This window comes from Macrotis lagotis, chromosome 7 (assembly GCF_037893015.1).
Source record: "Macrotis lagotis isolate mMagLag1 chromosome 7, bilby.v1.9.chrom.fasta, whole genome shotgun sequence".
Taxonomy (NCBI): Eukaryota; Metazoa; Chordata; class Mammalia; order Peramelemorphia; family Peramelidae; genus Macrotis; species Macrotis lagotis.
The window spans coordinates 121,909,357-121,925,055 of NC_133664.1; the positions used below are offsets into that span (position 1 = coordinate 121,909,357).

General features: G+C 45.6%; 1 protein-coding gene across 1 annotated transcript; it reads left to right on the plus strand.

Moving 5' to 3' along the window:
• Positions 1-569: 569 nt before the first annotated feature.
• Positions 570-13,944, plus strand: PRRT4 (proline rich transmembrane protein 4). The gene is made up of 3 exons (XM_074195135.1): positions 570-1,528; positions 2,262-2,378; positions 11,677-13,944. The coding sequence occupies exons 1-3, from the start codon at positions 910-912 to the stop codon at positions 13,455-13,457; spliced, it is 2,517 nt and encodes an 838-aa protein (XP_074051236.1). The 5' UTR covers positions 570-909; the 3' UTR covers positions 13,458-13,944.
• Positions 13,945-15,699: the final 1,755 nt, after the last annotated feature.

The window sequence follows — 15,699 nt, forward strand, 5'->3', positions numbered from 1 at the left end:
CCCAACCCCCATCCCCACCCCACACCTTTCCCTACAGGAAAAGGGACAGAAAATCCCCAAGAAGGAGTTGGGGTGGGGGGCAGGGGTGTACTTCCTATGCTGGGAGGGGCTTCTCCTGTTAGAATGTGAAGCTCCCCTCCCCCATTCTCTCTCCCCATTTCCTAACCACCTCGTGGGGCTTCTCTCCACTCTCACACCCCTCCCCCAGGTCCCGGTGGTCTCCTTTAAGCCTTAGCTGCTCTGCGAGGTTAAGAGCCAATATCCTGGCTTGGGGTCAGTAATTCTAGTCCTTCAAGGTGGGACAGGTAGGGGTGAGGCAGAAAGGGCTGGAAGCCCCCAGTGTCCCATAGGAATGAGAACGGTGGTGCAGGTCCTGAGGAGCAATTGGTTGATTTAGGCAAGGGTAGGAAAGGGTAGCAGACAGACTTGGAGGGAATCGATGGGGCCATAGCGATATACTCTGCCGCAGTTTGGACTCACAGCCCCAGGTCTGTAGAGGCTGGGGCTGGTTTGGGGATGCTGGCCAGAGTAATAAAAGGCTGGGAGATTGAGTGAGAAAGGTCCATTCATTCAATAATCATTTATCATGTGGCTACTATGTCCAATGTACTAAGCTAGCTTTGCAGAGAAGGGGGCTTTGGGAGAGGAGCCAGAATATCATTTTTCTTTCAGGGGCCAAAGACCTTTGGCTTCTCCATAGGATCTTGTTACTTGCCCTCCCGGGGCCTTTTGCTGAGTCAGAAATGTATCCTACCCGCTATCCATGGGCCTATCTCCCCATGGGAGAGGGGAAGCTGAAACATTTCCCTTGGCAAGCAGGGCTAACTGAGGTATATGTATTTTCTTTAGGACAGACAGAAGGACAGTGCTTCTCTCCCTGGAGGTGTGGTGTTCTCCAGTGTGGGGGTCATGGCCAGGCAAGGCTGGGTTGGGCTGGGGCTGATTTGCTGGGTCCTCCTGGGTGCTCCTGTGGCCCCCCAACCTGGCTCCCCGGTTCCTGGTGCTTTTCTTACCACCTTGGCCCCACGCCCTCAGAGTGAGGCCTCCATGCTTTCTCTCAACCTGGGCCTCAACTTTAAGTTTCACGTTCGGGGACCTGGAGCTGCCTGGGGAGCACTTGCCACAGAGACCCAGCCTCGACTCCAAATTCTGGACCAGGGGCCTGATGATGGGGTGAGTGGGCTGAGAACTGACACTCTCCCTGGACTGTTGATGAATTCCCCAGAGTGGGGATCTGCGGAGGGCAGTGCTGTCTCCAGTACCTCCACCCTGCCTTTGCAGTCCACCTCTCCCAAATCTGGACCCAAAGATGGGCTTCCTCTCCTGGGCACGCTATCCTTGGACACTACCTTCCAAGCCACAGCCCCTCCACCCAGCACCCCATGGCCCCACAAAGGTGAATTGGAGCTGAAGTTTGATGTAGCACTGAGAGCAGGGGCAGCACCCACCCTTGGGCACAAGATGCTACCCTTACTACCCAGCCTTCGAGCCAGCCTGGCTGAGATAGCAGGCCGCCTGGGTCCCTTTGGTGAGTATTGGCATTTGATCCATGGGGGGATGTGTGAATCACTAGTGGGTTACCCTAGCTCCAACTTACAGGAAAGAGGACCACCATACATCCAACCTTTCCCATCCTTCCAGACTATAAATTGGAATGAATAGTGCTTCTCTCAACCAATGGAGTGTAGATGATTTACCATATAACTGATGCAGACACTATCCCATGCATTGCATCTGCCTTTCACTCAATTAATTCATTTGTGGGCATGTCTTTCAAGCCCACCTACCTGATCACTTAGGAATTATGTAGAGGAGAAAGTACATGTCATGGATGGGCTGTGATGTGATAGAAAATAAAATCGACACACTGGGTTCTGGTGAGTGCTCTGTGTGACACAGATCAAGTCATGTCCCCACTGTTCCATTTTGGGTTACATGATATCCAGTATCCTCCTATAAACTATCCAGTATCTTTTTTTTTTTAGGTTTTTGTAAGGCAAATGGGGTTAAGTGGCTTACCCAAGGCCACACGGCTAGGTAATTATTAAGTGTCTGAGACCAGATTTGAACCCAGGTGCTCCTAACTCCAAGGCCGGTGCTTTATCCACTTCGCCACCTAGCCACCCTAACTATCCAGTATCTTATGAGTCACTGAGGTTTTCTCCTTAAGCCTTCTTCAAGCACTCATGAGGGTTGAAGGAAGACAGAAAAAGGGTGGGTACTCTGGGCATGGTCTCAGGTCTCTCCTGTTCCCTTTGCAGGGTTCTTTGGCACTACCCTCTCCTCTCAGCTAGAGCTTTTGGAGGATAATCTCACAAATAGCACTGTGGACCCAGATCCCTCCCCAAGTAGTGAGTCAGTGGAGAGTGAGCCTCCAGGTAAGAACTTGCTTGCTGTCATCTCCTCCTCCTCCTCCTCCTCCTCCTCCTTAAATCAAGCTATCAAGTCAACATGAAATTTTTAAGTACTTAATATATTCCAGACTGTACCAAACTGGGGGACACAAAGAAATACCCAAACTATTCCTATCTTCAAGGAACTTACATTCTAATGGAGAAGAATTTATTAGTCCTTACTTTGCTACTATGCTGGGTGATGTAGGAAAGTCACATAGACAACAGGAGTTTATAGGGTTTATTGGTTTGTTTGTTTTTTTAGGTTTTTTTTTTTTTGGCAAGGCAAATGGGGTTAAGTGGCTTGCCCAAGGCCACACAGCTAGGTAATTATTAAGTGCTTGAGACCATATTTGAACCCAGGTACTCCTGACTCCAGGGCCAGTGCTTCATCCACTGCACCACCTAGCCGCCCCAGGAGTTTTAGTTTTAAGACTGATGTTCAGTCATTTCAATCATGTCTGGTTCTGTGACTCCATCTGAGGTTTTCTTGGAAAACACAGTGGAGTGGTTTGCCATTTCAGTCTCTGGTTCAATTCACAGATGAAGAAACTGAGATAAATAGGGTTAAGTAACTTACTCAGGGTCACCTGGTTTGGAAGTGTCTAGGGCCAGATTTTTTGAACTCAGGAAGAGGAGTCTTTCTGACTCCAGATCCGTTGCTCTATCTATTGTACCAGTCTAGCTACTCTAATTTAAGACTGATACCATGAGGCAAATAAATCTACAAAGACACAAGTCAGGCAGTCAACTAAGATTTCCTCCATTAGTTATTTCTACAGCTTGCTGCACTGCCCCCCCCCCCCTTGCTTTCTTCTAACACTGGCTGATTCAACAAATTCAGCAAATGCAAAAGAAGAGGCTACTCTTCTTAAAGCCTATGAGTCAGCAAACCTTAGTGGGTAGGGTGCTGGAATTGGATGGAGTCTGAAAGATTCAGGTTCAAGTCCTGCCTCGAATATTTTCTAGCTGTCAGATCCTGGGACCAGAGTTTTAAAAGAGGAAGGAAGCCAAGGTACTAAGTACCAGAGGCAAAAGTTTGAAACCTGATCTTCCTGGCTCTAACTTCAATACTCTTCTCACTGTGGCATCGTTGGGCACTTAAACTGCTTTATATGAGGCAGGTTACTTCTCCTCTCTCCAATTTAGACACCTTCCTTAGACTTATTTAGTAAATTATCAAGGTTGAGATCTGCAGTGGTTGGAAAGGGTTTCTATGGTAATGAAATCATACTTTGATCTAGTGTCAGACATCCAAGGCACAATCCCTTGGAGGATCTGAAGCTATAGGAGGCCTGGGAGATCCCTCTTTCCTCTCAAATAAAGATCATGAAGTCCCCTTCCATCTTCCCTCTTCCCTCTACTTTCTGCCTGGATTGGCATTGTCTCCTCTCTGTACTATGGTCTGCTTTTGCAGCCCAATCTGATATGACAGGCTGTCAGGAGTAGATAGAGCTTGGCCCCTCAGGGGAAAGATTTGATATGTAGACTTGGAGCAAAGACAAATGCTATCTGGGCTCCTTAGCCTGGGTGGAGAACTTCAGAAGGTACAAGAAGCCCGGGTTCCCTTCTCTCTTCTTACTCTACCTGAAGTTTATCTTTAAACTGGGCTTCAAGGGTGGAAGGTCTCACAGTTGGACTTAGGTCAAGTACCTAGCCAACACTTACTGCTTGTTGATTTGTTGAATCTTATAAGATAGGTGTGTTCAACATACACATTGCCAGGTCAGTCAATGCACCTTTATGTGCTAGACGGTGAGGATTTAAAGAAAGACTAAAGACAGTCTTTGCTCTTAAGGACCTCACAGCCTAATGATGGAGACAACTTTCTTTTTTAAAATTAATTTATTTATTTTCCAATTGGAGACAACTTTCAAATGACCATATCAAATAGATATGTACCAGATTATTTTCCCAATCCCTCCTTAATGCTTTGGTTTTATTCAATTAATCTTGTTTTTTTTTCCTAGAAGAAGAAATGTTTCTTATAGAAAGTAACATTTAGCAGGGACTTGAATACTCCAAATTACTGATATACAGTGGTTTAATTAGGCAGGGCATGTAGTATTGTGGACCTTGCTCCAAACAAAGATGAGAGATGTTTCCTTTTCCTCCTTGTACTGGTCAGGAAAATTACAAACTCCAAAGAGATCAACATTTGATTGCTTTGAAGGATTGATTATGGATATGGAGATACCCAATTATTCTCAACTCTGTGTTTTGAGAGAAAATTATTTTTAAGGCAGTCAGGGTTAAGTGACTTGCCCAGAGTCATATAGCTAGAAAGTACCTGAGGATAAATTTGAACTCAAGTCCTCTTGACTCCAAGGCCAGTGCACAATCCATTGCATCAGTTAGCTGTCCCTTGAAAGTACCTCTTAAAACTATCTTGGATAAGAAACCAGTGCTGAGGAGGGTGGCAATCATTCCATGGCCCTGCAAGAGTGAATTGGAACTGAAGTTTGATGTGGCTCTGAGCTAATCCTGGTCAAAGTAATAGAAATCTCCCTCGGGTGAAGGATCTGCCAGCACTGGTTTCCTGGTAACATCTTCCTATCCTGTCTGTATGAGAGAGAAGAGCCCTTCCTAAAGGTGTCAAAGAGGTATCTGTGGCCCTCAGGGTAGGAGATGGCTTGAGAGAATACTGGCTGGCAGCCTGTCAGTTCAGGTGACTGTCTTGACCAAGAAAGGCCTAATGACTCTGAACAGTCAGATGCAGCTTGGCTCAGCTAAGTAGGAGAGTTCTTTCTCCTTTTCTCTTCTTCCTCATCTTTCTCCTCTCCTCCTCGTCTTGTTCATCCTCCATTTTCTTTTCCTCCTCTTCTTTCTTGCTGGTGGCCCAGGGGGAGCTAGTCTCTTCCTATCTCTCTGGGACTGGCTCTGGATGGTTGGCATCTTTTGGAGAGATCAGTGAGTTCTGACTAGGACAACTGGGATGACTCAAGTGGTCAACTCCTTGCAGAAGATGAATCCATTCTGATTCTTCTGAGGTCTTTTGAACCTGGATAGGATTTGTGGATTGGTCTATGATGACTTCTGCATGTTTTGTCTTTTCCTAGATACCTTATGGGAATTTAAGATCCTTTTGTATAGAATGGGGGGTGGGGATGATAAAGTTGCCAAAACTGCTACTGCCTCCAAGCCTTCAGTCTGGAGGAGCCCTTTTTTTTTAGTCCCTCCTCTGTCACCTCTTAAACTGCTCACTCATACTGGCAGTTTTTCCTTTTTTTTTTTTTTTAACCACCCATACTAGGCAGGAGGGCTATAGAGGCTACCTTGAAAGGAAACATCTCAGGATAGAGAGAAACAGTGGAGTATCATGGAAAAACCATTGAATTTGGAGGCAGAGACCTGGACTCCAATTCCAGGTCTGTTCCTTATTGTCTGGGTGATTTGGGGAAGTCACCTGTTATGCCTTGGTTTCCTCATCTGTGATATAAGGTCCTTTTAAGCCATGGGTTCTTAATCTGATATACACAATCTTTTTTTTAAATTTGCAACTATTTCTATACCATAAGTTTCTTTTGTGTTTCTATATATTTTATTTTATGCATTTTAAAGCATTATTTGAGCAGGAATCCATTGACTTCCTGTGACTGCCAAAGGGATCTATGACACCAAAAGGGTTAAAAATCCCTATATTAAGATCTTAGTCGGAAGAACCCATGGGATACCACTCAGTTAACCCAGGTAGGGAAAAGCAGATCTCACTGCCTTCCCTCCCCCCCTTTTTTTAAAAGGCAATCAGGGTTAAGTAACTTGCCCAGGGCCAAATAGCTAGTAAGTGTCTGCATTTGACCTCAGATCCTTCATAATCCAGGGCTGGTCCTCTATCCACTCACAACCTATATCTCTTCCTCTATTGCCCTTTACCAGGTAACATGAGGAAGGTCAGAATCTTTGAGATATCCTGGACAGAAAAACTGAATTCTGGGGAGGAGAAAGCTTAGAGACTGATATTAAAATTACATTTTTTTCTGAGAAGGCAGAAACTGAGTTTTCTCTCTCCTTTGTAACACCCCCACTGTGCTGATACAGTGACACACACATCAATGCCTAGCACATTGCCAGGGTGTTGAGTGATGTTGATGACTTGAATTCAGAGCCCTGGAACAATTGTGGAGGCTGAGCTTGTCAAGTAGAATCTTTTATGCAATAATTTCTCCGCCTCCCTCTCTGGTGAGCTATGATAATGTTCCCTGTCACAATGCTTCTGAATCTGCATGTTAGGGAAGGAACATCGAGGAGTAAGGCTGTGATGCTGGCAACTTATTGGTTTCATAGCTGCTGCCTTAAGGTTCACAAAGAGTTTTATTTGAGGTGGTAGTTTAGTGGGGATAGTCATGCTGGTCTTGGACTTGGGAAGACTTGAGTTCAAATGTCACTTCAGCCATATACTTAACATGGGCAAATTACTTAACCTCTCTGAGTCTCAGTTTCCTTATCTGTAAAAAGGGGATAATAGTGTTGATTATAGTAAGGATTAAATGATATGATGCTTGTAAAGTACTTTGCAAATATAAAAATCAATTTTGCAAAAATCAAATATTATTATTTTTATTATTGAAACTTGCCAACAACCTCTGAGGTTGATTGTACCATGATTCTTAATGAAATGAGTTCAATAATTTGAGGTTTGTTATGTGTCTTCCTTTGCAATAAGCAAAAAGTGCCAGTATTTTTATCCCTGTTATACAAATGAAGGAAATGAGATTCAGACGAGTCAATTGATTTATTCAAGATCAAAAAGCTGGTAAGAGGTAAAGTTAGGACTTCAGGCTGGGGGTTCTTTTTCCAAATCTGATGTTTTTCCCATTATATAGAGGGTTGCTATTGGTGGGGAAGAATGGGTTGGGGACAAGCCTTTGGAAAAGATTGTATTTGATTAGGATAATGAACAGAGAGAAGAGGAGTGAGTAACATTAAGGGATATAGGGCAAGACCCAGAGCTCTTCACTACCTAAGGGTCTGCTTTCCTAGAACATCCTAGAGAAGTTGGTAATGAGAGGAGAGAGTAGGGTCAATTTGTTTCTTCTGAGGTCTTTCCAACCTGGATGGGTTTTTTGGAATGCTTGATGTTCCTTGCCATTCCTGTCCGGCCAAATGGCCATGCCCTCACATGTCCCCAGAAACAAGATTACCCAATGTATGGGAGCAGGGGAAAGAAAGAAAAGGATAAAAGAATTAAGAGAGTGGGGTTATTAGGGATTCTTTCCTTTTCTTCCCTGCACTTTCAGTCTTGCTGGGGAGGGAAAGTGCTTTGTATATGTTAAAACCCTATAAAAATGTGAATGTTTATCATATGTTTGAGCTGTTACTGAAGATTCTATGCCTGGGTATCTCAGAGAAAGTTTTATAAATGCATAAAATAAAATACATAGAAATACAAAATAAACCTATGATATGGAAATAGTTGCAATTAAAAAAAACAACAAAACAGAACAAGATCATGTATACTAGATTAAGAACCCCTGGATTGGAAAGAAAGACAGAATAAACATAAGAATGGGAAGAGGCAAGGAGGAAAGAACCAGAGACAGAGACAGAAGATGAGAGAGACTGAAACAGGGAGACTGAGACAAAGAGACACAAGAAGATGTAGAGATAAGAGAGCTCTAGACAGAGGCAGAGAGACTGACAGAGAAAGACACTTACCCAAAGAGACTGAATAAGAGAGACAGAGGTAGAGACTGAGACAGATAATATATTTGCCCTGGCTCATATCTAATAACCAATTAATGTATCTTACTGATTATAAATCCAGAGATGGAAGGAACCTCAGAGACCATCTTTTCTAATTATAAAATTTCTTCTGTCCCTAAATCTATGATCCCTTCCCTTTACAGAAGAGGAAACCAAACAGATCCTCTATCAGCTGTCTTTCACCTTGTCCTCAGTTTTCAGATAATCAATCAATAAGCATCCTACTAGGTTCCAGGTTCCAGCTCAATCTAATGACTTATTTATTCACTAGATAGCTGAGATCTTCATTAGATCTATTAATATATCCAAATTGTTATTCCAAGAAAAATGAAGTATTGTGTTCATGTTTATTCATTATGTTAATTAGGATAATAGTGTTAGAGCTAGAAGTGACCTTGAAGGTTACCTAGTCCTTTTTTTTTTCCTTTAAGTTGAAGAAACTTAAGTTCTGGGTCTGTTGTTTTTTTGGTATGTTAGCTAATGGTTTATTTAGTCATTAGGTATCTCTGCCTTCATTAGAAACTGTTGAGCACATCCAAATGGTATTTGTTGAATTCAGTAAAGCCATGGACCGTGCTCACATTTATTTTTGATGCTAATTAGGATCTTGAGAATGTGGTTTTAGAACTTGGAGGCATCTTGAAGGGCAATTTGTGTGTTTTTCTTTTGCCTATCAATTTTATTATTTATTTTTGCAATGTTGTTTTGTTATAATAAACAAAAGACAAAACACAAGGATGAAGCAGATATATTCTCAAAGAATTAGATAAAGATGTATGATAAATTTCAAAGTTTAAGTGGCATATCATTTGCCATTTTGAGAACATATTATGAGCAATCATCAGGATGGGACAGATTTTTTTTCATGTCACTAACTACAGATCATCCAAGTGAAAAAAAATTGAATGTTTTGAGTTAATGGTTATTAATTTTATTAGATTAAGCTACTAAAGTTTCTAAAGATGAAAAAGTTCAATTTTATACCTCTTTTCTCACCTTTCCCTGAGCTTCCCTCCCCCCCCCCCTTTTGCAAGTTAATAAGAATTTGTATTCCCCAGCAACTGGGGAAGAAAGAGGTTAGACTTTGAGGCTCTCCTCAAATGTAGAAATCACTAAATACATACATCAGGGCTCCCCTCCCCAGATGAGGGGCCAACACTCTCATAGAGAGTAAATGGTAGAGCCAGAATTCCAGTCCAGACCCTCTGACCCCCTAATCTAGTATTCATTCTTCTGCCTCCTGTATCTTTTTTTAAAAATTTATTTTTTTATTAAAGAAAGCAGTCTGTCAGTCTTTACTTTGTTTCCATGTTGTACATTGATCCAATGCCTCCTGTATCTTTCTGAGGTGCTGAAAACCTATTTTTCAAAAGCAACCTTCAGTTAAGTAAAACATTAGAAGGATCGGTAAAGATACAAGCTGCTGATTTGGTGGTGAATGGTAGACATTTTATAGATTTAAGCCATGACCTGTATATGGCAGAGTTAGAAAGGGGGGTGATTTAGGAAATGGGGTTAGAGATCCCAAAGCAATGTCAGCTTCCATTGGGCAGTCGGAATTGAAGCGTGTAGATTTGCCCTTCTGATCTCTCTAGCTCTAACCCTCCTGACCCCTCAATTCCTCTCTCCTCCCCACCTGTCCAGCTCTCTCACTTGTCATCTTTCCTAATCACCTTCCTCCTGACTTTTCTAACTCTCACCCCTTCTCACCTCTCCACCCCCTCTTCATTTTCCATGATCTTTCTCAGATCCCTGCCTTTTCCTTTCCTTTTCCTGAGCACCCCGTGCCTGGATACGACCCAAGAATCCTTTCTAGAGCAGCTTCTGGTGTACTCTTGGAACTTTCCTTGTATTGTCCTACTTTGATTTGGTCAGGCCTTTGGCGTCATGCGTTTGGTAGCCAAGATACCCCTCCCCCTCACATTCACAGTTGCTTCCTGTCGATCTCACATCTTCTCCCCCCCACCCCTCACCCCTTCTCAGAGTGCCCTATCTCTCATCTTTTTTGACCATGATACAACTGAGCCTTCGGGCTGATGGGTGGTCACAGGTTCCTGTGCCCCCCTCCGGTCCCCTCCCCTGTTGTTGAATTGCAAGTATTCAAACGTTAAATGACCTCTGTATAGTCACAAAACCAATGTGGGTGAGAGGCTGGATTCCAACCTAGGGATTCCTAGTTCTATGGCCCTGGATCACTTGTAGGTGCCATATAAATGTTTATTCTCTTCCTTATTCCCCCTCCCAAGGATTTGGGACCTGGAATTCTGGTCCCAAGATGAATGCTGAGGGAGAGGGTTTGTCACCTTAGAATAAATTATCAATGTAGACTTATTCCTTCCTATTATCCCCTCCCCAATTATCCCCTAATAAAATGGGCCTGGTTCTGTTAGCCTGAAACGGACAGTCTGGTAGACTTTCCAGGGATTAGCTGGGGTATCTTCTTCATGGGGGGGGGGTTGCCAAGAAGACTTCTGAGACCCTGAGATGTTCGGCAGTTCATTGGGAAGTCAATGAAAATAAGGGGAGACTGTGCTCCCACTGTGGGGAGGGGAAACTTCTGTCTATCCCAGGTTTACAGAGAATGGTGAGGGGAGGGGAGGGGGAGGAGAAGATAAGGACATTAGGGGAAGAGATTGTTTCAGAATCTGGGGATAATGCAGAACAAGGGATGAGACTAAAATCCTTGGGGCAGCTAGATGGTTCAGTGGATATAGCACATCGGCCCTTAAACTCAGTTTCTTGGGAATAAGTGGGAATAAGGAACAGATTGAGAACTGATTCTGAAGTGAGAGGATCTGGATTCAAATCCTGCTTCTGACAATTACAATCTAGGAAACCTTGGGGAGTCAGACACTCCAAAGCCATGATGCTCCTGTATTTAGGCTTAAGTAGGTTGGAAGGTAATGGAATATTTCATGTCATGTAAATGGCATGTAATTTTATGAAATATTTCATAAAATAAAAAAATACAATAGAGCATAGACAATTTTACACAAAGTATGCGGTCGAAAGGGATTTTGATGTTTGGTTTAATGGCCCCTGTTTTTGTTTCAATTTGACACCTCTAATTTAACTTCCTTGGGCTTCCAATTCTACATCTATAAAATGAGCACCTTTCTTAGAGCTGTGATCCTTCTTCAGCCCTCTCAAACATTTTAGGTTCCATGTGAAAAAGCTTATTTGAACTGTAGAAGTCACAATGGGCAGACACAAAGTTAAGAGTCCAGGGTGATGAGTTTGAATGTGGTCTGGGGGATGGGGGGGGGTACTGAGGGAGAAGTGAGGCCTGAGGAGTAGGCAGTGGGCCACCGGCAAAGATAGAACATTGGAAAGGGAGGTTTCATTTTTGATTTTGTTATCATTTCCATGGCCTTGCACAGGGTCTGGCATATGGTCATTAATACATACATATTTGCTTGCTTGTTTGACTGGAGAGCAATCCCAAGGATGTGATTTCAAGGGAAGGAAAGGAAAGGTGCTAGATGGACTAATAGATTCCATCTGTCCCAGCACTGGTATAGGGGGGCTGGAGGTTGTTGGCATAATAGCTTTGCTAATCATCTGTCTCCTATGTCTGTAGATATCACTCCCATCCCAAATGACCCTTCTCCAACCAGCCTGGGGACCTCCTCAGCACAGCCAGAGTGTGGGTCAGAAGCCTGTGGCACCATGGACCTGCCTGAACTTGAGGATCACCCTCCAGCGGCTCCACTACTCCCAATTTTTCTGAACCTAGAGGCTGACTGGGCCTCTGCCCGAGCCCGATGGGGGCTGGCATGGGAGGCCCATGTGTATGGGGTGGGTGCGCTCTTCGGACTGGTGGCCTTACTGGCCCTGCTGAGTCTGGCACTCTTGCCTTGGCGTTGCCCACCAGGAGCCTCTTGTTTAGCTCTACTCAATCTACTTCTGCTCTCAGCTGGTGCTGCCCGGGCCTTCCCCCTCTTCTATGATGCCTATGGGCACAGAGAGAGGCTGCCCGCACTGGTCCGTCTGCTCCTGCACGACTTGTCTCTGCCCTGCCTCTCGGCCTGTCTGGGACTGGCCTGCCTGCTACTGGCCCGTCCCCATCCTCCCCGCTGTCCCGCAGGCCTGGCCACTCTGCTTCTCCTGGTGCTGGGCCTCTCCACGGGGGCCACTCTCGCTGGAGCTGTTTCAAGACCACTTCTTCCCCTTCTGCTGGCCTCCCGGGGCCTTGCTGCTCTCCTGGCATTCCTTTTCTCAGGACTCTTGCTAGCTCTGTCCTGCCGGAGGAGCCGACGGAGACCAGGGGTCCCTCTGGGAGGTGCTGGTCTCAAGGGCTCTACCCCAACCCCATTGACTCGGGGCCCCTTTGCCTTACCCCAATCATGGCAACGGGCAGCCCGTACGGCTCCTGTGGCAGGGGCCTTTGGCCTGCTAAGTGGGGGACTCCAGGGCTACATGGTGTTGTACACTCTGGGCTATGGAGGCCAGCTGGGTCTGGCAGGACCCTGGCCCTGGTGGGCCTTCCAGCTGGGTGTGCGACTGGGTGAGGTTGGTGTGGCACTACCATTAGCCCTGTTGGGGCTCTACCCAGCTCTCTGCAGCCCCCGTCTTTCCCAGAGATGCTGGGCCAAGCTGTTCCGATTATCCCCAGGTCATGGGGCCCCACTGCTGCCATCAGGCTGGGAACCAGGGCCCCCCAACAAGTTGCCCCCCGGAAATATTGAACAGGGAGAGGCTGAGCTGTTGCCTTTGTGTGCCCTCACAGGGCCGGGTCCTGACCTGCTGCTCCCAGGAAGTGGCCACCTGGGCATTGAGGGGGTGGCTGCCAACACAGCCCCCTCAGCAGCTTCTTCCCCAGGCACCGGCAGTGATTGCACAGTGGACTTCTGCCCTCCTTCCCCCATCGACCTGCATCGGAGCATTGCAGAAGCGCTCTGCAGTGAGGTCCTAATCACTCCAAGCTTCTTCCAGGGTCCTGTCTTTAGGGAGACCCTGCCAGGGCCCAGCCTCTCTGGAACTACCTCCAGTCAGGAGAGTTCTGGGACAAATGGGGTCAGCAGGGAAAAATCGGGCTCCCCAGCTCCTGTGCTTCCCTCCCCTGGGGCCTGGCTGGTGGGGAGCAGTGCCTCCTCCGGCTCTCTATATGGACTCTCCAGGGACAGCTCCTCCATGCTGCTCTGCTCCAGCCCAGAAAAGCCCCCCTGCTCTTCTTTGGCAGGACCTTCAGGGAGGAGATCCAGTCCCCCTACCCCTGGTTGCTACAGGGCCTTGCCTTCCTGCCATTCTCCAGAAAGATCAGAGCTGGCCAGGGAAGAAGCCCTGCTCCAGGAGCAGTTCCTGGACGCTTGCCGACAGATTGACGAGCTTAGCGTCAGCAGTGAAACTATAGACCTGTGAGGGGCCTGGTGGTTCTTTTGCTGCCCTCTGTCTGCCCTGTTCCTCCAGGCACTTGTACAACCTAGCCCTTCCCCAATCTTGCCTGGCTCAAACATTCCTTCCCCCGGGGTCTCTTCCCTCCCCTGGGGAGGAGTGGGTTAGGGCTTATTAACCATAAAAGAGGCCAATCAGAGGAAGGCACCAGAATGGCCTCTTCTCTACAATCCTGAGCCTAATGCCCACCCTCTGGGCAACTGCAGCCTGGCAGAGTCTGACCCTCCTTGGATTCACCAGCAATAAAATTCCAAGGTGCTCCATTCCTTTTGACAACCCTGGGTTCCGCTCAGGGTGGTTAAGTGTGGTGGTTGGGGGCTGCTCTTTCAGAACCCCATGTCAGTTCTCACCCCCCACTTCTGCCTTCCCAGGGATCTCATAGCCTGTGTGTGTGTGTGTGTGTGTGTGTGTGTGTGTGTGTGTGTGACATGGGTCTCAGCTCTTTCCTGCCCTTCCTTCCCCCACAGATGGTGCCATTGGCCCATCCAGTGACTGGGAGGAAAGTGGCTACTTTTAGAGTTAATTTATCAATAAAATATTTTCTGAAGAGATACATCTGATTAATTGGGAGAGGCATGAGGGCAGGGGTAGTGGTGGCAGCCTTAAGTGGTGTGGGAAGAAAGGCAATCATTAGTTTTATCCTAGACCCTGTCTCTAACACTCTCTTCATTTATTTATTTTTTTTTTTGTACAAATGATGGTTTTTTACACATTACTAAAATATTCTTGTTTAAGAGTAAACATAATACCCCCTCCCCCAAAAAATATAGACCCCACATGAGCAATAAAGTAAAGGAAAAATAAAAAATTAATAATAATAATAATAATGATAGGTGCAGTCAGGTGGTACAGTAGATGGAACACCAGCCCTAGAGCCAGGAGTACCTGAGCCCAAATCCGGCCCCAGACACCCAACAATCACCCAGATGTGTGACCCTGGAAAAGCCACCCCAACCCCATTGCCCTGCAAAAAAAAAAAACCCTAAAATAAAATAATAATAATAATAATAATAATAATAGGGGTGGCCAGGTGGTGCTGCGGACAGAGCACTGGCCCTGGAGCCAGGCACCTGGGTACAAATCCAGCCTCAGACACTCAACAATCACCCAACTGTGCAGTCCCAGGCAAGCCACCTAGCCCTATTTTCCCTGCAATCCCCCAAAATAATAATAATGATAATAATAATAATAATAATAATAATAAATGTGCTTCAGTCTGTGTTCCAGCACCTCCAGCTCTGTTACAGGTGGATCACATTCTTCAGGATAAGTCCATCACAAAAGCTACTTCCATATTTTTCCACCATTGCCATTGCTGATCGCAACTCCCTCCATTCATACTTCCCCACTGCCATATACTATATTTTCTCTCTCCTTTCACTCTGCCCCTCTTCTTAAATGTGCTGTAGGGTAGTTGAGTGGCACAGCAGATAGATCCCCGGCCCTGAGGCCAAGAGGCCCTGAGCCCACATACCACCCCTTAGGTCCAGCATCCACCTGGCCCTATGGTCCCGGACAGGCCATTCAATCCCTGCCTCTAGCAAGAAGTGAAAAAGAAAATGTGTTATATCTGACCACTCTCCCCCCATGGTTCATCCTCTCCTCCATCACTCACATTACCCCCTCCATCACTCACATTCCCCCCCGCTTTCCCCTTGCCCCTTCTCTCCTTCTTACTCTAGATGTCTATACCCCATTGAGTATATATGCTGTTTCCTCTCCTACCAACTCTGATGAGAGTGAAGGTTCCCTCATTCCCCCTTGCCTTCCCCTTCCATATCATTGCACTAGCTCATTGTAATAAAAAAGTCTTATTATATTAAATATCTTAGCCTATTCCACTTCTCCTTTTTCTTTCTCCTATTACTTTTCCATTTTAGCCATTGACTTCATTTTTACACTATATTATATCTTCAAATTCAGCTCTCTCCTGTACTTCATCTACAAAAGCTCTTTCTACCTGCTCTATTAACTGAGAAGGTTCATATGAGTATTATCAGTATCATTTTTCTATGCAGGAATGCATGCAGTTCATCATCATTAAGTCCCTCATATTTTCCCCTTCTCCTCCACTCTCTATGCTTCACCTGAGTCCTGTATTTGAAGATCAAACCTTCTGTTCAGCTCTGGTCATTCCAACAGGAATATTTGAAATTCCCCCAGTTCACTGAAAGTCCATCTTTTTTTCCCTGGAAGACGACATTCAGTT